Genomic DNA, 25349 nt, shown 5'->3' with positions numbered 1-25349 from the left:
TGAGGGGGCTTGATGGCAGTATGTCTTTTACTGTAATAAATTTTTTAAAATTTAAACATTCACTGCATTTTTTTCAGTCAACCCGTATGTGTCACAGGTGATCATCAAGTCCAGTTACTTAAGCGCAGACTTGAACACAATAACATATTTTCTGTTTTCAGTCACAGGGTTACCTCAAACACAGTTTTTTCACTCTATCATTTCCTCATAAGCCAACTAAGTTCACGTAAATTCACTTACATTTTGCAAATATGTAGCATCAAATTGTTGACAATGTTAAGAGAGCTCATAAACAAGGAAATCCTCAGAATACTGATTTCAACGCAGGACTGTTGGAGATACCGCCAGAGACTTAAGTGCATATTTTATTAATTGTCACTTCCCTGTCAACTTTATTTTAGGTTCTTGCATACACTGAGGGGCTTCATGGAAAATGGATGTTCAGTGAGATACGAGCTGTATTTTCAAGACGTTATCTTCTACAAAACACTGCTCTGGAAGTATTTATGGCAAACCGAAGTAAGTTCCCTTACATAACATGAATGAAAAGTGTGCTTGTGTTGGGATATTATTCACTTACATATTGTAATACTCTCTTCTTTTTTGGCACGGTATTTCTCTTTGGTATGCTATCCCTGAAACAAAATTAAGTGATTTTTTAAGTTGATCGTTAGCTCTCCTGTGGGTTTCTAAATTGTGTTCTTTTCTTCTTACCACAGCCTCGGTTATGTTTAATTTCCCTGATCAAGCAACAGTAAAAAAAGTTGTTTATAGCTTGCCTCGGGTCGGAGTAGGGACCAGCTATGGGTTGCCACAAGCCAGGTAATTATATCATATTGCACATTATCTGCAGTTTGTTCGTGTGTTTCCATCTCAATATGACAGAAATGTAAATGTGGTTGCATCATTATAATTACTTCAAGGATCAAGCAATTTTCTTTCTCTGTGGGTTATTTGTAGGGATAGAGGTTATAAAAATAGCTGTTTTGAGAATAACAAAATGATTAAGGGAGAATTTTAACATATGTAAATGAATAAGTAAAAAAGTTGTTTTCATATCATAGATATAATCATAGATGAAGACGTTTTTCCTATTAAAAATGTACAGGAAACAAGCCAAAAACCTCAAGGTGTACATGATTAATTGCTGTGTGCTAGCATATACATTATGCTTTTGGGGGTTTTTTTTTTTTTTTCTTTGTAGTACTGGGGATTAAACCCTGGCCTTGTATGTACTAGGCAATCACTCTACCTCTAAGCTACATCCCTAGCCCTTTTTAAATGTTTTTAAATTTTGAGACAAGTTACCCAGGCTGGCCTCAAATTTGGCAATCCTTTGGCCTCAGCCTCATGAGTAGCTTGAACTGCAGGCATGCGTCACTGCTCCCAGGTCTGTTATGTTTGTATGAAATCTCTAAGTGATTCTCTATTAAAGTAGTAAAACTCTTAGACTTTACTGAGATTAATAGTCATTAATTATGATGTAGTTTTAAACAGTACCTAAATCTTTCATTTTAGTGTTTTAGAAGAATCATCTTAAAACCTCATTTTATTAATGGTACTAATGTAAGTGCTAGTATTTATGTGTTACTCACATAAATTAATCTGGTTTTGGTTCCAAGTAATTGAATACTTGACTGAAATAGGGGTTTTTAGGTGTGTGTGTGTGTTTAATATGAAAGATATCAAGTTAAGATAGTGGCAGTGTGGTCCAGAGATTCAATGAAATAAGAACTCTTAAATCAGGTTCATGTTCACAAAATCTCCACTAGTATTTCAGACACCACATCTTCACACAACTACGTGAAAGTATGAAAAAGACACAGAGGATTTCTCTTTGAACTTCTCTGTTTTAAGAAGGTATATTTCCCTTAGCAGCCTCTGACAATCTTATAAGCCCATGTGGCTGGCATGGGGTCAATTTCCCAACTCTTAAACAATGAGGAGTAAGTTTGTTCACTTATGTGAGTCATGCTTTAGAATTTATGGAAAATACACCTCTGACTTCTTGTCACATCTTAACTTCAAAAAAAGAGGGTTTCTGTTGAGGAGAAAAAAAGAAGTAGACAAGCAGCAATAGTTACAGTACAGACTGGATCCCTGAGAGTTATTCCTGGGTGCTACCTAGGTGGAAAGAAAAACTAATCTTCGTCTATCTTCTCTTAAATAGGTTACAGACATTTTAAAGACAGGGAATGTGTTTTACTTGTCTTTTAATCTACAGCACCTAGCACAGTGCCTAATTGCAGAAGTGTTTTCTAAGTGCTATTCAACTGGAGTTTCCTTGTATTACATCTTATCTATTCCCTTAAAGCTTAAAGTGCAGGAACAATTCACTGACATGTATGCACATGCTCAGGATATTTGCTAGTAGAATGATAAGATTAAAGTAAGACATTAGTAGATGATGAAGTAGTTATATAAAATACGGGTCAACGAAAAAACCCATTTAATCTATCAAAGAAAATGAGGTTAGTTTTGCAAGACTTGTTCTTATTGAATCGAAGCTGACTCAGAGTACTCGCTATTTCCTTTCCCAAGTGCTTACAAACTATTTGTTTAATCATCAATTCAAGAATTTTTCCAGGAATGAACATTAAGAACTCACTTTATAGATCTAACTTTTTCCTTTTTAGAAGTAATCTCCTGCCTCCTCACATCTTACTCAATGGCTGTCATTCCTCACGATCGCTAAGAGGGTTTCTAGCTAGCATGTGTAATTTCTTGCAGTGGTCTTGGGCTTGTCTAAACCTGAATTCATTTAAAGCAACCGGTAGCTCTTTTACTATCTTCCTTGCATATGATGAGTCTCAATTCTCTTTTAACCACATTTAATCTCCTTTTGACTTTTGGAAGATTGACATTCTGGGTAGAAAAACTGGAAGCAAAATAACTGATCAGTAGTTTTTCTTTCTTTGTTATTTCATAAAGCCATCTTTATCTGTGTTTACTTCCTGAGACATGTAGTTTTAGAAATAGCAGAATAGGTTGGGGGAGGGCATTGAATGTAGGCTCAGACCTGCCACCTGCAAACTGAGTGACAATAGGAGAGCTTAGTATTTAGTGGGAACTCAATAAATGTTTGTTAAAAGAGGGAATAACACTAGGCAAGAGAAATGACACTCTTTTCTACAATAAAATAGAGACAGTATCTTTGCAGGGACATTTGAGAGTCTTACGAGAGAATAAAGTAAAGGTACTTTACAAATGATAAACATACATGCATATATACACATACACAGGATATAAATAGGTAAGTAAATAGATATGCATACATCTGTAAGCACGCACATATGTATGCATATAGACTTACTACAGTTAGAGAACTGTGGAAGGGAGGGGATGATGCCTGTTTCCTACAGGTACAAACTCTCTATTATCTTAGTGGAACTGCAGCAAAAGTCTAGAGATCTATTCTTTGCTTTCTATTCTTGACATTGGATTTTGTCAATTAAGCAGAACAACTCTAAGCCAAAGTCCTAAGATACTAATTTTAGACAACAAAACATTATCAAATTCAAATTCGGGTATACTACCAGAATAAATGGACTCCAAAATCATTTTAGTCAATTCTTGGGCAAGCCCACCAAGGACATCAATCCTATCACAAATCAGATCCTTGCTTAATAAACAGTGGTTTAGAACAGTGAACTCTTTCCTGTAAGCTAGTATAGGCTAAAAAATTCCCCTTTAATTCATTAATATCCGTACCGTTTCTTAAATTCAATACTGCCCACGGTCCAGGAACTATACTTTGTGTTTCAGTTTGTAAGTAATATTTAATTTAATTCCTACAAAAACTACAATTCTAACACAGGGGGATTCTTACCTCATTTCATAAATAGGAAAATTTAGATTTAGATGAGTTATTCATCTATTCTGCATTCTTAATTCCTACTCCATGTCCTTTATCGAGGTAACTAACATTGATCCTAAACACAATACTTTTTCTCAATGACAAAAAGTAGTACTAGCAAACACATGTCCATATTCTAGACTTCATACTGATTACTACTCTTTGGTTAATTGAGTCAATCAGTCAGTTTATTTAGTACTTTACTAGGATCATTTACAAAGGCTATACCCTTTATTTATAAAGCTGATATCTTAAAATTTATTACGATACACAATACTCTTTAGCTGCTTCAGTATTACATAGCAGTCATTCTCTTCAGTGACATCTTTGTGAAATTGGTGTTGGGTGGTTAAAAGGTTAGAAAATAAGAGTTCCATGAAAAAAGTAGGATGAAGCAGGGCAGATGGAGGGAGTAGTGTCAGGTTTGATTCCAAGATTTGAGAAATTGCACTGCCCAGCAAGTGCAAATATCCATTAGTAACTATGATTAAGAGTGAAATGCAGGTATTATTTTTCTTACAGTTTATGAGTATTTTCAAACAATAACTGCATTGTTAAGATGTTGTATCTATTTTGTGTTGCTACACAGAATACCTGACACTAGGGACTCTATAAAGAAATGAGGTGCATTCAGTTCATGGCTGTAGGGACTCAAAGTCCTAGATCAGGTGACTTCATCTGTTCAGGCTCCGCCAGGGGCCACGTGGCTACATCACAATATGGCAGAGAAGCAGAAAAGGAAGTGGTGAGAATGAGCCAAGCATGAGAAATTGCTTCACATTATTGTAACAACTTGTTCTCTTGGGAACTAGCACACTGTGTGTAGTGGGAAGCATTAGTCCCTTCCCACAGCAGTCCTCCCACAACCTAATATGTTCCATGAGGTGTCGCTCCTTAAAGGTCTACCATTTCAACATTACCGTACAGCAAACCAGGCAACACACAGATCTTTAGCGGACAGTCAAATCGCTTCTAAACCGTAGCAGACATCAACTGGTTACTGAGTTGCTTGGACTAACTACTTACTAAAAAGAACCATCAAGTGTTTCTGCTAGCCAAAGAGCACCTTAAAAAAACTACTAAGATGTAGTACTACAGGTGCCATTAATTTTTAAAGTTTGGGACCATTGATAGATCATTTTAAAATCTCAGTAGCTCAGTCATACTTTTCAGACGATACCACCTTTCGTGGTTTTTTTTGTTTGTTTTTTTTTGTTTGTTTGGTTTTTGGTTTTTGGTTTTTCTTCGGTACTGGGAACCAAACTCACGACCTTGCGCTTGCCAGGCAGGCGCTTTGCTGCTGAGCTAAATCCCCAGCCCCCCACCTTTTGTTTTTAAATGAACACTTTAAACTTGGAAAATATAATTTGTAGTTTCATGATTTATTCCTTAAGGCAATTCAATCTCCCTCCTTCTGGACCTGTATGTTTTTTCAAAGCTCTGAGTTGTTTATGACACCATTATGACATAGGAAAATTATAATTCCCAACCTGCTAGGTGTTAGATATACCAAGTTCATGTCTTCTGAAACCAAAGATGATTTCCAAAGGGCAAAGGAGATTAAGAGTAGGAAAGGTCCCGAGTCAGTTGTCAACAAGGCCTTTGCCAGGGGTAATTATATAGCAGAGTTATAATGTGGGTACAACATGGGTCAAACTATAATCAACAAATAAGATTTTGAGTATTGTTGCTTAGCTAATACTGATCCAGTAGAGAAGCTGGGTAGCAAGGATATATGATTGGCATCCTTAACCTGGGCTTATGTATGACTTCAGAACAGGAGCATTTTGGGAAAGGATGGGTCCAGGTGTTCTGGTCACCCACCCAGGTGACTGATGCATATTTGGACGTAATGGACTGGGTGATATAATTATAGTATAGTCCTAACTGCTTATCCCTTAGGGACATATGCAAGTCTGGCCATTGCACGTTGATCTCGGGGTCTTGCCGTCTTCAGATGTTCTTCCAGCCACGTTCTGTCTCTTTATTTTTCTGTTGACTTCCTTGAGATCCCAGTCCCCCTCTGACTGCATATTAATTTCTATCTAGCTTAGCTGCCTATAATAATTAGAGGGGTCTATACTGTGTGGGTATAGGCTGTGCATGTATCACCTGCAGGCATGGAATAGGTGTAAAAAGTTCAATCTAAGACTGAAGTCAAATGTCTGCAAGCAGGTGCCTCAATAAATAGCTTATTAGCATGGGGTAGACTTTCTAAATGGTTTAAATGAGAAACCCATATTATAAGTGAAGAGCAAATAAAAAATAATACACAGAGGGTAGATCTTTTTCGAAAGCAAAGGGGATCAAGAGATGGGGAAAGCAAAGGGGATCAAGAGATGGGGAAAGCAAAGGGGAATTAATATGTGTTATGTACATATAGCAGCTGTATAGAAGGAATGTGAACATCGTGTGCTATAAACACATACTAACAAAAAAAGCAGGAACCCCCAAAAACCCCACCCTGATTTTGAGTATGATTTTTATATTTTTTGTTCTTGTTTACTTGTAAATACACATCTCCAGATACATTTTTACAAATAGAATTGCTTTCAGATTGTCTTATCCTGAGTAATTATTCTTTTCTGTAACAGAATTCTCAAACATTGCTAATTTCAACAATTAAAATGTTTTTACATGTAGCTTTTTATATAGCTATATATATATTGCTTTATATATAATTGCTTTTACATATAATTATATATATAATTGCTATATAATTGCTTTTATATATATATAAAAGTGTAATTCATCCAAGTACAAACAATAAATTATTTTTAATTGAATGATATCAAACACATTATAGTACAATATAATATAACATCATATATGGTGCATGTTCTATTAACATGTTAATATTGGATTTTTAAAAGTTGTGAGTTAAAAGAGACTATGACTGTTACGGCATGTTTAATTGCTAGGAGGATATCATTGGCCACTCCTCGACAGCTTTATAAATCTTCAAACATGACTCAGCGCTGGCAAAGAAGGGAAATTTCAAACTTCGAATATTTGATGTTTCTCAATACTATAGCAGGTAAGACATCTTATTCTTTTCGCTTATAATGTTTATATTCATCAGAATTATTAGTAATGATTTGATATGATGCTTTTTTGTCTTTGAAATTCAAATGCAGCATTAGAACAAATATTGAAGTACTCATATTAAACTTTATCAGAAACTGTACAAGCTAATACCAAGGTTTTAGATGTATTTACTGTTGAAGAGGCTTTTCTTTGCTCTCCTTCTGCCATATCCTTCGCTGACAGCTTTGTCTGAAGGTTTATTAGAATCAACAAACCATTGCCAGAGAGTGTCTGGAAATAATAGTGGGAAAATGTAATTTCACTACTTTGTCACTCTCAGCAATAGCAGCAAGACAGAAGAATAACAACAGGATTCTGCCTAGTACAGATGTCACCTGGACTATGGCATGATTGGGTTGCAGCATCTTTTTTTTAAATTTTCAAATAAAAATAAAAATCAGATTGCATTTTCTAAATGATGAATAACTGCCTTCAGCCTCAGTGGTTACTATGTTTGTAAATTAAAAGGAGGTAGAGGCTTTGTTTTTCTGCTACATGAGTAGTTGTCAGTGGTTAAAATTTTGCCTGTAAGATTAAAATACCTCATTCTTTTTTCTTCAGTTGAGCTGCAAAAGCCTTTATTCATATTGAATTACAGTATTTGCTTCTATAAATCAGGCTATACAAAAACCTTTTACAATCAGATGCACTTAGCCATATAGACGATGTGTTTGTATATGATTTTTGTTTTGTTATGAGTGAATGCTTACAACCATGGACTTAGACTAATATTCTGCTCTGAATTGCTTTAAAAGATAATTACATGATAGTTTTATATTTTAATCTACCATATGTATGAATGTGGGCATGATAGTCACATATGAAATGTGGATGATAGAGAGAGAGAGATTAAACAGGCAGGGGAACATGACTCATCAACAAAAAGGGATAATGTTATTTGAAGTGTGACAATGTTTTCAGATTTTAATTTTAATATTTTCATATATACACATATTCATGCATGCATTCATGTATTCATATATACTTTTATATCTTGAAAAAAATCTCAAAGTTAACAGAGATGTGTTTATACTATTTTAACTAGCACATTATTTATATACATATGTATGGGTAGAATGAACTTTAATATCTGAAATTTAAGGAACTTAGTTTCTTTTGCAGTAATCCCTTAGTATCTGAGAGGGATTAGTTCCAGGATCTCCATCTCTCCAGGATTTGTCCAATATATACTCATTCTCCCATATACTTTAAATCATCTCTAGTTTTTTATAATGCCTAATACAATGTCAATGCTATGTAACATAGCTCTTATACTGTATTGTTCAGTACAGACACAGTTTTATATATATATATATATATATCCATGGTTTGTTGGACCTTTGGATGCAGAACCTGCAGATAAGGAGAGCTAACTCAAGTAAACAGCATTAACATCAGAAAAAATGTAAGCTTCAGCGTCAAAGAGAAGAGAGAGAGTCCAAGATTGGCCATCTTTGTGTCCTAAACCATAGTCTGAGTTTTCAACTTCTGCCTCTATTTTGGATGTTTAATCTTTCTTTCTTTCATAATTTTTTTTTATTTAAAAGAGAGTAGTAAAAGAAAAAAAAAAAAGAACAATAGCAGCATACGAACATAACAAATATAAACAAAACAAAGCAAGAACAGTAAAAGTGATACAGGGTTTCAAAACAAAATGATAGAAATTAACAGTGGTTGTAGTATTGCATATTGTATTCTTTAACTACATTGCACAGATTACCAGATGTAATCTTTCAGTAGTAATGTTTAATATGTTTACATCTGTTCTAATAACTGATGTTTGGTCTTACACTGTCTTGTTTTATGCTAACATTTTTTTTTCTTTTTTTCTTTTTTTTTTTTTTTCCGGTACTGGGAATCGAACTCATGACCTTGCGTTTGCCAGGCAGGCACTGTGCCGCTGAGCTAAATCCCCAGCCCTATGCTAACATTTTTAATGTTTGTTGTTGCTGTTTTGCTTTTCATATTGTTTTTATTTTGTTTTTGCTCACAGTAATCTTTTTTTTTTTTTGGTACCAGGAATCAAACTTAGGACCTTGCACTTGCCAGACAGGAACTGTGTCACTGAGCTATATCCCAAGCCCCCACATTAATAATTTTTTGCCAGACTCCTTAGTGATTTAGAATGTAGGCATCTTTTATTAGTTCTCCTAGGGGTATACTTAAATTTTTAGAAACCTCATACTGCATCTCTTATTACAAATCAACATTTGTAATCACTGCTATATGATAAAAAAAATGTTGTTCAACTTTATCTTTATTGATTGCTTATCTTTGTAAATATACCAGCCAGATCAACTCCTCATTTTTTGAAACCTATGTTCTTTTTGCTTAGTTAAGATTCCACACTACTAAAAATTTCTTCTTCTGCAGTATATTATTTTCAACCACATGCTTCTTTACCTGATTTCTCAGCACAGTATTCTCTTTACATTTGGCTGCCTTATTTTTTCCATACTCCCTGTGTTAAGTTCATTATTATGTGTTCTTAAAAGATGTATGAAGACTCAGTGACTACCATTAATGGAACTTACACTGTATTTTTTTCCCGCTTTGGCTGTGCTAGCTATTTGGAGCTGTTGGATATAAAACTGGAAGACAGGGTGGCATACCTCACCTCCAGTTCATTCAGTGTAGCAGACATTCTTATTAAATGGCTCTGCTTTGCTAAGATGGGATTCTCTCTACCCTCCTGATGGAAGGTTCTCTGGGTCACTGTTTTAAAGGCCTTCTCCGGTCTCCGTCTCTCCCAGTGCATTTCACTCAGGCTAGCTAGACTTCCTACAGCACGATACAGGGCCACGCTAACCACCACCCGCTTCATGCCCTTGCCCTCTGGGAGTCTCTTTCTCTATCTCCTCTTGGAAAGATTGTTCTGTCTGAATCTGGGTAGAGACAACATTCTGATCCCTTCTAAAAATTGCGCCTGAACAATACAGAGGCCTTTGTACAGCTTTCGGGTTTCCCAGCCAAAGCTTATAACCCGTAGGGGGATATAAATGTGTCTTCTTTTTCAGTCTGTGGGGCCCTGCTTTATTTGTTGACATAAAGAATGTATAGACCTTCAGTAATTCTAAAAGAAGTTATTAGCTACTTCATTTACTATTATTAAAACCAAACTAAAGCAATTAGACAAAAAGAGTAAAATGGAGAATGGGAATAAGAGCACTTGTGGTCTAGATGTATAAAAAAGCTATACACAAATACGAGAGCATTTTAAGACAGCTGATGTTAAGTCCTGAATAACTTCTATAAGTAGTGAGTGCTGCAAGAGCTAGCAGGGGAGAGGAATTTAAAAATGTATTTGGGGAAAAATAAAGAGTGGAGCTTTTCTAATTTCTACCAGTTAGATATGTAGAGTGTATTTCATAAACACAAGTGTTGTACTTTGGCTGGATCAGAGAATAACAGAAAATATTGGAGGTGTGGATAGGACCCTGACAAAAAAGAGCCTTGTGGAAGTCAGTATACTTCCACAGTGGAAGAAATGCAATGTGGAGTTTTAGGAAAATTATAGTGATAATTACATGTGACATGAAATAGTTTAAGATTGGAACTATGAAACAAGTATGACAGAAATGAAGATGGATGTCAATTTACCCATTCTTTTAGTAGTTATTGAATATTTACTGTGTGTCGCAGTCTAGTTTGCACTGACTACAGAAGTAAATGTGTATTCTACCTTTGAAGAGATCATAGTGTAGTCAGAAAAATTGATACATACACCTGCAATCCGAGTTAAAAGTGCTGACTGTTATAACAGGAGCATATTCGAAGCCACTGCTCATAACTGAGAGATCAGGAAAAGCTTCTCATAGGTGACATTTCAATTGGGAATTGAAATATAAGCAAGAACTCACTAGAAAGTAAGCAGAAAGCACTCCAAAAAGTAAAGAAAAAGAAAGAAAATATAGGTTAAAGATTTAGATGAGAGTAGTGGCAACACGGTTGGCCGAAAGAGAGCAGTAAATGACGCTACATATAATGTCATTACTGTGTGTTACACTGTGCATAATGTACAGAAAGCGAGGCACTGCAGTGTGTGCTAGTTCAGTGTTTCTCACTGGGTGGTCCCCTGACTGGCTGCATCCGTACCACATGGGGACTTGGAGATTCAGATTCTTAGACACCTCCTCAGACCTACAGTCAGAAACAGGAACCTGCAACCTGACTTCCAATATCACTAAACGCTTTAGTTCATCTGATGCAATAAGTTTGAGCACCATTGCTCTAGCCATTTAAGATCTAAGTATCAGAACAAAATTTGCATATAAAACATTTAGAATACACAGTAAAATATGTAATTAAGTGCTCTTAAGTTTAGATACATGAGAGAGTGGTGTGAGATAGTCTACTCAAGGAAAGCTTCATAGAACCTGGTGTGGTGGCATGTCCCTGTAATCCCAACACTCAGGAGGCTGAGGCAGGAGAGTTGCTGTAAATTCGAGGCCAGGTTGGGCTGTATAGTGAGTTTGAGGCCAGTCTGAAGAAAAAAGGAAAAAAGGAGAGCTTCATAGAAAAGATGGACTTTAACTCTAAAAGGATTTTATTAGTCATCAATGAACATCCTTGCAAAATGAACCTTTATCAGTAGAATGACAGTGAAAAAAGTTATCAATATAAATTTCCTAAAGTACCTATCTAGACAAATTGCTATTAATTCTTCCCTTACTGTCATCCTCAAGTTCTAATTGGGAGTGCCATCTTATTCTGACTAGCAGTACTGAATATCTGAGTGATGGCTTTATAGAAAAGCTTTACACAAATCAAGATTAAATTCTTCTTAGGGCAGTAGTTAGAATTGCCTATTTCCATGAATTGTGAGAAGTAATATGTATCTATTCATGTCTTCTTACTAACGCAAATAATACAAATACTGATTTATTAAATCTGTTTTTTATTCCTTTGTGAAAATTCATATATCAACATTCAAAAAAATAGTACCTAGTAGTTAATATTTATTGAAGGATATATAATATGCCAACCATATGTGAAAGCTGAGGGCTTTATGTGTATTTTCATATTTAATTCCCATAATAGCCCCAAGAGTTAGGTTCTGTTCTTACCTCTCTTCACAGATGAGGAAATGAAGTACAGAGCAGTTAATGTACCCAGGTCACAGCATTAATGGCTGATGAAGTCAGATTTGGCCTTAGATAGTCTGGCTTCCAAGCACGCTGCCCACACTGCTCCAGGGGACGCCTGGCACCATTCCATTTCATTCCAATCATCAGCCTTTAATTACTAAATGTTTTAAAACCTATATCCTGAATGCTTTCAAACAATCTTATCATTTTCTTTTACATTTTACCCAATGAACCCCTTTAAGCTTATTGACTATGAGGACCTTTAGAGATAGGGATTTTCAAGTGCTGATAAGACCTGAAATTATTATCTGTACTTCAGAACCTGGGACAGTTTTCAGTGAGGTCCTAGATGCAGACTCTGAGCAGAGATTTGCACAAAAACTTTACTAAGGAAGACTGTTGACATCCATATCTGCTAGGAGTGAAGAAAGTAGAACTGGGTAGGGGTTGGTTTCAATGCACTTGGCAGAAAAGGCCTCCGCAGATCCACAGGGTGGCTGGAGCTGAGATAGTAACTATTCCTTCTTCTAGCTTTGAAGGAAGGAGGCCAGGCCTTACTGAGTCATCTCCTCTCTGAGGTCACTGCGGGGAGAATCCTGGGGAACAGAAGTGAGATTTATCTTCTGATGGTAGGGACTTCCAAAGAGGGACTTGGATGAGCCCCAGCCCTCAAAGCTCCCAGCACCCACCCTTTCAGCATTTCTCATACTTTAGCATATTGGGATCAGCCTTGTGAAAACACAGGTCTTTGGGACCCCAGAAGTTCGTACTCAGTAGATGTGGGGTGAGACTCAAGAATTTTCATTTTTTTGTAAGTATTTACTTGATGCTGCTGCCACTGGTCCAGGATCACACTTTGGGAATCACCCCATAGCACCTATGTTCTTCGATGAACATGCCCAAAGATAATTTTACTAATCTTGTACAGCACTGTCTTTGCTACGTATTTAACTACTTAAGATCGTGTCTCCTTACCAAGTTATGTCTGTATCTCATCTTCACAATGAGATTATTAGGTTACGGAAAGGAAAAGCAACTTTGTTCAGTAAATATTTATGAAATTGAACTGATTTAATGTTTATGCTTTGTAAAGGTTTGCATGATTTGTGTCATTTACTCTGTACATTTACTAGAATTACTGAATGAAAGATTCTAGAAACCTCAAGTATTAAAAAGAACAGCTGCAGAATTACAATCTGTTTGAGAAGATAAAGAAATCTTTTCTGGCTTCGTATTGTCAAAAATTTAGATCAATATCACCTAATAAATTTTACATTTTCTGTAAATATTTTGGTCACTGTCTTATGCGCATAGATTTATCTTTCTCCCCCAAATATTATTTTAATGTGAGATACAAAGCAGGAGCTACATCTTGCCCTCCTTTCCTTAGCTTCTCTCATACTTCGCTTATTTTACTTTTCTCCTTTCCAATGTGTCAAAAAAATAAGACTGTATAAAACATATGATAGCACTGTCTTGGTGCTAATGCATTTTTAGACTTTCTTTCTTTCTGTATAAATATATATGGTCTGTGTGTGCACCTTGTATACAAACACACATATATACATAATAGCATATAAATAAACACATTTTCCTCTGCATAGTAAAAGGTTTGTCAAACATTCACAATCATATTTTTTAAAAAGTTTCATGTAAAAGCCTGTAAATGAATTTATAAATCATATTTTGCCTTATTCTTTTAGATAAATTTAAGAAATATTCACCTGGACAGCTAGGAATATGGAAAGATATAATTTGAAGAATTAAATCTCTTGTAAGCCCAGCCATAAACATTCCATCTGACATTTTGGCTATTTTTCAGGTTTTTTCTTTCTCTGAGTTGAATATCATTGGGAACTTGCTACACATACAGATTCTACTGTTTCCATTTCATTAAATATCCTCTGAAGGGTTGGTTTTTAAAACTGCATGAGAATCTGACTTGGAACTATGGCATCATTTATTAACTGGTTTTTAAAATACTTGGAGTTTTTTTCAAAGGACACTAAAGTTTGGAAGATTATATGAAAGAATCTTAATGATACTTGGAATTCAATTAAAAATGTGGTTTCAACCTTTAGTTCCCATAGTTGACCTGATTTCTGTTGACTTTATTCTGAAAGATACAACCTATGCCTCATTTTATACCTTATTAAATAATCCTAGGAAAAAGATGTTACAATTTGGCATTCTTGAATTTATAAAAAAAAATTACCAGAGTGATTGCTAGCTAACATAGCTTTGTGTAAATGATCCCGTTAGGCTTGAGAATTTTTAAAGGTTTTTGAATTGTTCTTCACATGATCAGCTAATGAATTCAGCACAACTTCCCCAACCCCAACCTTTTTCTCCTGTTTAGCATTTTCCACTTTTTTACTCTGTGATGAACAAGCCCTCCCTGGTTAATTATGTATATATTTAGCTACTGCATGTGTTGGGCTTATTATTGTCATCTAATTAGATGTAACTCGAACTACTTGCTTCTAGAAAAATCATTAAAAATTCCTTCCTAATGACCTAGAGATGACAAAATGTCTGTAAAGTGCGAAGAAGCAGACAAGCACAGGAACATCGCTCTTAAAGCGTGTTAATCCAGATGCTGCAATCATCTAATTAAACAATATTTTGCTGTCATTAACACTTTCACCAAGGAATTGCAGTTATAATTTCTTTGTCAGCTGTCTCTAGATCATTTTACCTTCAAAACTAAAGTGCCTTATAAGAACGTTAAATTGGATGGTTTAATTAAAAAGTTTTTTTTAAATGAAGAAATATCCAGTGTTTCTGAGATCTCATTTACTGTGCTTCACTTTCATTGTTTGAGTAGATTGGTGTCATAGGCTTGCAGTAGTTAATGTTCATCTTTGAGGATAAAGCCTTATAAGTATAGTTTTATATATTGTATAGATATATATAGCTATATACATTTAGCATATATATACTGTATTTATTACTATTAGAAACGGGGAGAAGTCCAGCAATTACAGAACAAGTATATTTATTAAATTTCAACAACCCTCAAAAAAGAAAAAAAAAGTTACTAAATAAATACCTAGATGTGCCAGAACCTAACAGATATTACTTTAAAACTATTCCACTTTTTGAATAATTTAATAAACTAATATTTTCTCACAAAGGTGTTTACTAAAATAAAGGAATAATGCTAATTCATCAAAACGTATGAATGCAAAATCCCAGAGTAGTACTTAATCATTCTTTTCCTCTCGTGTGTGCATTTTAAGTTCAAATAAAAATATACACTGACATTCCTGTTGTAAGACTTTGATGGAAATTTTTATTAAAAACAGGTTAAAACTCTATTATATTTGTTGTTTATTACAATTTAAATGATGGCTGTAAAGCTCTAATAATTTAAAATATTTAATTTTCCTTAGCATTTACTTTTAGCAAATATTTCAAATATTATTAAAAGTGACTTTAAAAAAGGCAGGACAGAAAGTCATGAATTATGACTACAGGCATAACATTTGTGTATGTGTGGTTTAAAAATGATACCCTCTTTCCTTTGTATTTTTGTCCAAAAATGATCACATATCTTTTCTTCTATTAGTAACTTATTTTTATTAAAATAAAATATGGTACTTATTGTATATTATTTGCATTATATACAAACATTTAAATACTGAATTATTATAAATTGGTTTTTAAATTTATTTTATTTTGATAGGCATTTCTTATAAGTTATAAAACATAAAAATTTTAAAAACAAAGTAAAATCTAATTTTCATGTATCATTTCATATATATGGTAACAACATTATTCTAGAAAATGACAAATATATTGGCAGGCCTATTTTTTATTAAATTTACAGATTTTTAAGTAGATCAGTTTCCAAGAAAACGGCAGAGCAATAAATTTGCCAGGACCTACTTAAAATCCTAGAAATATCTCTGCCTAACCAATTTTATACTCTAGGGATATATACGTGTATAAATAAATAATAAAAATCAGGTGTCCCAAGTTAGCATATATATGAGCCATCAATAATAAAATTTAAAAATTTACAACTTATATCTTAAAACAGCCACACTACTTTAGCAGTACATTTTTCCTTCACAAAAGAACTCTAACTCTTGGTACACCACATACAGCATAACATAGCGTAGATACGCGAACATTATCTTGTTCGTCATTAGGAAATGACGTTCAGTGATATCTACTCCTCTAGCAATTTGTAAATGTATCTGAGTAAGAATTAAGCATAAGCGTAATGTTTGTAAGAACACATATGAATTTGGATGGACTTCATCTATCTGCAGATGTGCTCCTAGGTTAGCATACATATGCACAGTACTGTTCCAACTCGTACATACCCCTGTGCCTTTACAAAACCCTCACCTCTATGTATATGTATCTTCTTTTTTATTTAGTTTATGTTTGTTCGTCTTTTAAAGTCTGGCTCATTTTGTCATGTGCATATTCATTGCATCAGCAAACATTTCTTGATAGTATACACCAATACACAAAGATTGTTTTTAAAAAGCAAAATAATCCAATCCATAAGTATAGACTAGCAAAGAGGCAGACAAGTAAGGTATGGCGTGTATTACGTATAAGTAGGAATCTGTCTGAGTGCTATGGTTGGGGAACAAGGGACAGCCCTAACCTAATTCTCCCCTCTTGCTGTAAATGCAAGGCGGAAGCAGTATTGTATACAGTACATTTGTTGCTTCATAATATATCGTTTATATATGCATATGCAACACACACCCACATCATCTCGCACATTTAAAACAATATGTAGGCTTGTTGTAAAATGCAAAGTTTCATATAATAAACAGATAAAGCTAACCAACAAAAGGGTTGCTACGTAAATTAGTTTGGTTCAATGCTTATAATCATTCTGATCTACAGAACGTGAGCGGAGGTGACACGCATCACTTAGAAGCCTAGTTCTCTGAAACTTCCCGTACAAGCTTATATGTCTCTTCTGCTGACTGTGGCAGAGATAATGTTACAATCATGGAAGCAGAACCCTGTCATCCAGGGATCCTGAAAGAGTTATTCTTCTTAAATGCAGCAATTGAATTATCTACGATAAGCACAGAACCTACTTCATAAATAATTAATGTGTACACATTTTTATTTCTATTTTTCTCTACTAGGACGGACATATAATGATCTGAACCAGTACCCTGTGTTTCCCTGGGTGTTGACAAACTATGAATCAGAAGAACTGGACCTGACTCTCCCAGGAAACTTTAGGGATCTGTCAAAGGTAACTTGTAAATATATAGAAGTCTGCTTTCTCCATAAGATTGTAGTTTAAGGGATTCTTTTATCAGAGTTTATATGTCCAGTTAAGTGTTTATAAAAGTAAACCTGGTTGTTTCTTCCTAGGTAATCAGTGTCTAAATCTCGTCAATTAGTAGCATCGCAATGTAATAGTTAGTGGAACTATACTCCAAGAAGATAAATCAGGGGCTGGGGATTTAGCTCAGTGGCAAAGCGCCTGCCTGGCAAGCGCAAGGTCGTGAGTTCGGTTCCCGGTACCGGAGAAAAACAAAAAAAAAAAAAAAGAAGATAAATCAGTATTACTATCATAGGCAAAATAAAAAAGTTTGAGAAGGAACAGATGTAGGGAAAGGTTGTTGAGGTACTATAGGCTTTAAAGGTCATGGTAAGAAACCTAAAATTAGCACAAAATGAGATGATGAATCTTTTCTGTGATATAGCACATGATGAGGCATATTATCTTGTCTATAACACACACAAACACACACACACATTAAGTATTTAGTGTTAAGAGGAGCTTCAGGAAGCTTAATACTGAAAAGCAAAAGAGATCAAAGTCAAGGGTCTGTTTAGACACAAGAGAAATGGCAAGAAAAACAATACATAATGAAGATAAGAAATAAAAATCAAATTTTGGCTTAGTTTACCTTTTTGGCCAGAGAGAACGTAAATAGAATGATGAACTATTTGAAATATAGCCAGAAAGGTGATAGCCTCTAAATTGTTACTGTGTGTGTGTGTGTGTGTGTGTGTGTGTGTGTGTGTGTGGTGTGTTTTAGTGTCAAATATATAGTGACTTTAGGGTCTCGGCCTGTTCCTAAAGTGTATGTATTTCAGGCACAGTAAAGTCTCAAAAAAGATCTCTCTTTTCTACCAGACTTGACTGTCTGATTTAGAAATCCTCAGAAGGTTAAAAGTATATGTGTATACATTTGGTTTTGTGGGGAAGATTTAAGGGGCTCATGAACAAGGCTATATAAGTCCTTTGAATCAGGCACCCATCATTGCAGCCAATTTAAAATTAATCCCACAGATGGCTTTTAACTCAGCATGCCTTCTCCAGCCTCTCTTCTTGGCTTTGAAAGCTAGATCTATCCAAGTTGAAATTCTGTATTCCACTATACAAGCTGTGTGACCTAAAGCCAATTTCTTTGAGCCCATTTGTAATAGAAGAATAACAATGCTTGTTAAGGTCAAGTGCCAAGTGCATTTAAAGAATCTAACATAGTATGTGGCATATACAGATATTTTAAAATATATTAGTTATTAGTATTATACATGGAATATTTCCTGGCCAGTTTTTGAAGGCTTTTACTAATTTTTTATATTCTTATATGTCATTTACTCTCTAGTTATTTTATGTAACTTTCTTATCAAATTCTAGTTAGTAGCTCTTTCTAATTTTAGTTATGGTGTCACAAATACTAAAGGGACATAAGCTATTAGTTAGCCAACATTTTAGGGATTCACATAGCTGGTTTTAAAAAGTACTAGCAATTAAATTTTCACATGCTTGCAAATAGAATTGCTTTTCCAGTACAATTCAACTGAACAAAAATATTTAACCATTAACAGTGTACCAGTAATTATTCAGATTCGGGTACAGAGAAACATTGTGATGCATGGGGGCCAGCTGTCATATTATGTATATAATAAGAACAGTTTCACAAATTATAAAATATATTATCTATGTAATATTAGGTATTATCTCTCTAAACAAGATGCAATAGTGATTAGGAACAAGAAGTCTGAAACTAGACTGGCTAGGTTCGGATTCTAGTTCCGGCACTTCCCCGCTGCAGGGCATCAGACAAAGTTATTTACTCTCTGGGCCTCACTTTCTTTTGTGTCATGGGGATAAGATTATTTGCGATTTTGTGAGGAGTCGAGGAGGTAACAGGTATAAAGAACCTGGAGCAGTGTCTTGGCACATCATTATTAGCCGATGCTATGTGTTTAATGATAAGTGTGAATCATTCTCAATATGAGAAACGCTTTGGTACTATAGCTATATTGTGTTAGTATGATTACACAGTACACGTTTTGGGCATGACTTGCTGAGGTTGAGGTGTGGTCTTTGGGTTTAAAACAAAACCAAATGAACTTATCAAGGTTGAAAACCGTTAAACTATTCTTTAAAAAATCTTGTCTGTGTGTGTTTTGTTTAACATTAACTGAATAGCTAGTATATTAAGCAGTATAAAATGTGTGTGAATATATGCACATATCTATAAACACATATTTACAAATATGTATATAATGAAAATTTATACAGTAAATTCTCAAGAAATATGAAGCATTGTATCAAAACTTTATAAACTGACTACTACTGTGGCTGTTTAGGACTTTTCAAAATAGAGAAGGGGGCCCTCTTGCTCTCAAGTCCTCCTGGGTTATCATAGTGATAGGAAACTTACACAACAGTATTTCTTTCCTGCAGTTATTTATTCATTCTTTCAGTTATTCAGTCAACAAGTAGTTACCACACACTCACTGCATGTCAAGAAGTTATAGGTGCTTCTGTACTGGATAGAAAAGAGCACAGTGGTGAGCAAAACATCGCCACAGCATCCTGGAGGGAATTCAGTCCTGCGCGAAGGTGAACGCTTAGTTAACAGAACTGGAGCCCAGCCTTGACTACGTGGGCACAGTTGTCACTGTACCACACTGGCCCTCTGTGCACGCTCAGCTACTCAGAGCTATTCGAACTCCATTGTTCCTGGAGCGCTGACCCAGCCACAGAAAATATGGCACTCATTATGATTAATACGGCTTATCGAAGACATCTGGTAAAATATTTGCTAGTAATAAAAGATTTTCAGTTTATCCATATAGAACAGATAAGATCAATTAAGTGAGGAAGTCAGTTTCTAAAGTAACTGGAAGACATAAATGTTCTTCAGGTTTCTTAAGCTGATTTGTTTGATGTGTATTTCCTTTAGCAGAGGTTTTCCTTTCATGATTCACATGTGGTCTTCTAATTTTATATAGTGTTAAATAAATATAGAGGTAAACAGATGGAGCCTAAAGAAATTAGGCAACATAAACACAAGCTCTACTTTTGCACACATGGATTCCTTCCTGCTATGCACAGTAGAATGCATGAGCTCTTAAAAGCTAGAGAGCTTTTACTTCTGCTTCTACTCTATTCCATGCTTTAGTCATTTGTTCTTTATACTCTGTCACACTAACATGATAGGAAAATGGTAGCAAATTAAAGCCTCTTGATATGTTAATAAATTACTCTTGCATTGTTCCCATGCTTCATTGAATTTCTTAATAGGAACTTCTTATAAATGGTCTGGAAACCCGAGACTATTTGTATAAAACCATTAATAAACAAGATTTTAATGTATGAGAATATATCTTATTATATGCCTAATAGGAAAATGACATATGAAAGAAAAACTACTGTAGCACGATATTATTGAAGAGATGCCTAGTAAGAAATATGTAAAATTCCTCTAGGTATAATCAATACTTCAAATGAAGGTTTTAATGGAGAATTCATTACTTTTCCAAAGATCAAGGAAGAATTGGAATAACTCCCTGCTATGAACCAGAAATACTCTTAAGATTTTTAGCAGTAAAAGTAGTTATTTCTAAACAAAGATTGGGAGCCCTGATCCTAGCAATAAATCGTTCATAGCCATAAATAATTCTACAATTTATTTCAGTTAACATTTCGAGCCCCAAATAATTTTATATTCTTGAATGTATAAGGAATTAAGAAGCTTTAAAATATATAATAATTAAAAATTGAATGTTTCCTTATTCTTTACACTACCATGTTACACTAGTATCATGAAATTTGTGCTGTACTAGGAGGCTTTTGAATGAAAGTTTCAGAAAACCCAGCACAAATTGGCTTGGACAATAAATCAATGCTATTGGTTCTTAAAACTGAAAAATTGAGAAGGTAGTTTGGCTTTCAGTAAGTCTTGCTCCAGTGGTTCAGATAATACTTCCAAAGACCTTGTTCTTTCCATTGTTCTGCTCTGGTTTCCGCCATTGTGAGCTCATACTCATCTTCTATTGACAGCCCCTAGCTTAAGATACTCTCTTTTCAGGAGCACGGTGATTACAGTGGTTCCTACCTCACAGCATATAATCCAAAACAAAAGAGCAAATTACCTGCTAGCCTTCATCAAGCACAACAGAACTTTCCTTTCTCAGAAGTCAGAGAATATGGCTCACATATCCTTGATGTCACTTAAGAGGGATAGGTGTGCTATTTAGGTCTAGGGGTAGAGTTAGGATCATACAAGACTTGACCTATCTGAGAGTTTCTTCTTCTCTGAAGAAGAAAATAGCAAATGAATTATACATTAGCATACATAAAGCTATTGCATAACATGAGCTTTGTAAGATGTTAAGAGTAGTTTAAATTATAGTCCTAGCCCTCTCAAGAAATATTTATTATTTAGGGGGAGAAAAAAATAATAAGAAATAGATTGCTCATTACATACGTATCATATACCGTATGGACATGAGTGAAATCAGAGATAAACTCACCAGGAAGCTAATGGAGCTTAAACTTGAAGCTCCTTCAGTCTTCACAGCCTGCTTCATATACTTTGTGTTTCATTTTCAGTGCATAGTTTTATGTCCATTTTCTTCAGGGCCTGTAAGTCAGATCTCCAGGTCTGTAACAGAATGCCTGAAAAAATTAACTTAATAAAGGGAAAGGGTAACTTTTGGCTACTTCAGTCTGTGATTACTGCGCCCTGTCGCTCTGGGCCTGTGGCAGCGCTGTGCATCATGGTAAAGACGTGTAGCTCAGAGGCCTGTTGACTTCATGGCGGCACAAAAGCAAAAAGAAAGAGTGAAAAAGGGCCAGCATCCTGTATCCCTGCCCAAGCCACACCCTTCCAGTAACCTGACTTCTTTCCAGTGGGCCCGCCTTCCTCAAGGTTCGGCCACCTTCCAGTAGTATCACGAGCAAGAGACTGAGTCTTTAAGACGCGGACCTTCGGGAGACATTTCAGATCCAAACTGCAGTAGAGCCCTTCTCCTACAAATCATTTAAATCTCCGGTCTCACAAAACCTGGATCGACCCTCAGTGCAAGGAAAGGAGCTATTCCTTGGGTAAACACGGAGGGCACCATGGAAGGGACAAGTGAGAGAGGTCACAGAGGGTTTTAACACTTAGATCCACCTGGTAACGTAATATGTCTTTCAAGATCTGATGTAGGTCCATAATTCATCAGTAGTGTGTAGTCCAACAGTATTGACAACAATGATTTTCTGGTGCCTGTGAAATGGTGGTGATTAGGGATCACTAAAGTACATGTTCAGCCCTTTATATATATATATATTATATATATATATATATATAAAATCTATCTATCTATATATATATATACATAATCCCTAGCACCAACTTCTCCTTCATATAATCCATAACACTCACTTCTCCCTGGTGTAGTTCATAGCACTCAGTTCTCCTTCACATAATCCACAGCACCCACTTCTCCTTTGCATAATCCACGGCACCCACTTCTCCTTCACATAATCCATTGCACTCACTTCTCCTTCACATAACCCATAGCACCTAGTTCTCCTTTACAAAGGAAATTGAAGTTTCAAGTGTTCTTTTTACTGATGCTTGAAAAGGCTAATCCTGGAGTTAGCAAACTTTTTCTGTTTTTCTTTCTATCAGTACTAAAATTAATAGAAAAAACTGGGAGTTCATAAATGGAACATGGGAAAAATATACAGTTTGCTCAAATGTTTATATTACTTACTGTGCAAACTTAAGCATGCTTTTTAAGCTCTCTGAACCTGTTTCTTTTTCTTAAAAAATGAATATGACAGGAACTAATGGTATTCTGAAGGAGTTAAACACAGTACTGGAGATAATATACCTAACTAATGTAATACCTTAAACAAAAGTAGCATTCAAGGTATGAGAGCTAGAAAAGAAATTTCCATAATTGTCAGTTGAAGTTATGCTATCTTTGATAGTACTGAAAAAAATCTAGTTAATTATTATTTTATTAAACTGATTTATTTTTTATTCAAATAAAACAGAAAGCAATACCATGCAATATCATATTTTTCATGCACTAATTCTGTCATCTCTTTAATTATCAAAACCATCAACATATGGAGGTTAAATGTTTATTGAAACTTAATATGCACATTTATTTAGTATAAACATGAAATATTTCATGTTTATACTACTCTTACTGTTCCCCTAGCCTTCTTTATTAAACAGTTGAGGAGAATAGGAGCAAGAAAATTTTTACCAATGGATTTACTAGACCTGTCGTTTACACATTACAGGTTTAAGTTTTACTTGTTACACATCTGGGTTATAGGTTATATTTATTGTTTAACATGATGGACCTATCTTTTCAATACCAGAGACTTTTCCCCCCACTTTGCACAGATACTCCTGAGGAAGATTTGACCTTGTGGTGAAATCTCTCTTAAAGTGTAATCTATGCTACTGCCTCAACTGTTTGCATATACGAACTTGACTCTTAAATGACAGTGATTACATGACTAGGGCATGAGGCACAGTCTTTGCTCATTAAAGTGTAAAAGGAGTTTTCCTATTTCCCAGTCATGCCCTGTGATAAATGAAACAGTTTCATCATAAAATCAACTCCTGCTAATATTGAGACGAGTGTAAGACATCACACACAAATGCACACACACACACACACACACACACACACATACATTCATTGAGTGGAAAAAATATATTTTGTTAACACTGGAGTTGTTTGACAGATGATGATCAGCTTAACCATTTTCCCAAATTACTATGCCACTTAAAAAGGAAGTGATAACGCCTTGAGGCCTTAAAACATGATAATGCAGATGCATACACTGAAGTGTGAATACTCTGCCAAGTCCACCTTGATACTGCCCTACATCTGTATACCACGTACAGAAAGTAGAGGTGGCGAGGGTGGAGAATGTGTGACTTGGATATCTAGGACAGGTTTTCACAATTATGTTATCTTTCTTTTGTACAATAAGTTAACATGAAATTAGTGTTATTTACTATATAATCTACCTACTGCTAAAATTTTAATAAAGCTATCACAAATGGACAGAACTACTAAGTGCATTAGTTACTATGATGATATAAAACTGACTAAAAGTATTCATGTGTAACTTTAATCATATACCATTTGCCAAAAACGTACTGCCAAATTTGAATTGTTTGTCTATACATACGTTAAAAACTTCCTTAACATGCAATCCACAGTATATTAAACATTATGTTTACTAGGTTTGCTTGTATGGCAGTGTTGAAGAAGTACTATTAAGGATCAGGTTGATTGACAATATTTGGATACTGTTTTATACATGTGGAATGATAATTTATTTAAAATTAATAATTCTATTCATTCACTAATCTTTCATTACACAGCATTAATTTTCACCTACTTTGTCCCAGGCACTGGAGACACAAAGACAGTAAGAATTGGTCCATACTTTACTTAATTTATGGATAATCTTGTCTACCCAGTAGCAAATTCTGTTTTCCTTCTAAATGAAAGGGAGGACAAACCAAGAAGAACTACAGACAAACAAAAAGATAATTCCCAGACACTAGGGTAGCCAGAAATAATGAAGTATTTATTAGTTTCTTTCTCACTGTTTATTGAAGACATAATAATGTGATGAACAGTTTTAGGGATATTTACAGAGCTTCCAAACCAGGCCTAGGCTCCAACTGCTTATGCTAAATGTCCCCTCCCCCCCCTTTTTTGTTCCTTCACATTGAGCCACTTGGCCTACCCTGTCACAGAGAGAATCTGGCTGCTGTGCTTTGAAACTTTTCAGAAAGTAAAGGACCAAGGAACACTATCTAGTGTGCTCTTCGGAGAAAACGTCCTAAAAACAGGAACAGCGAGCATGCTTCCTTTACTTCTACCTCACCGGCCACATGTCACCTGACATCTAACACATAGCAGAATTTCATGGTAATACTAGGCCAAGACCAGTTTCTTTTAACCTGGCTTTAAAGCTAAAATGGAATATTAAATAGCTGATCTTAAAACCAATTTGTAACCTCATCATTAACCTTCTACTTCATCCT

General features: G+C 35.1%; 1 protein-coding gene across 7 annotated transcripts in view; it reads left to right on the top strand.

The window, feature by feature from the left end:
- Nbea (neurobeachin) overlaps positions 1-25349 on the top strand; it is a gene marked incomplete at its 5' end in the record, with an annotated part of 638824 nt that overhangs the window by 521180 nt on the left and 92295 nt on the right. For all 7 annotated transcript variants that reach the window (XM_013515839.1, XM_013515836.1, XM_013515838.1 and 4 more), the window contains 4 exon segments: positions 402-519; positions 720-822; positions 6778-6893; positions 17157-17269. In XM_013515839.1, coding sequence (XP_013371293.1) covers positions 402-519; positions 720-822; positions 6778-6893; positions 17157-17269 — 450 coding nt within the window.

Source organism: Chinchilla lanigera, unplaced genomic scaffold (assembly GCF_000276665.1).
Source record: "Chinchilla lanigera isolate Chin_1 unplaced genomic scaffold, ChiLan1.0 scaffold00030, whole genome shotgun sequence".
NCBI lineage: Eukaryota > Metazoa > Chordata > Mammalia > Rodentia > Chinchillidae > Chinchilla > Chinchilla lanigera.
Note: the sequence above shows the minus strand (reverse complement) of the source record. Positions and strands in the feature narration are given on the sequence as shown.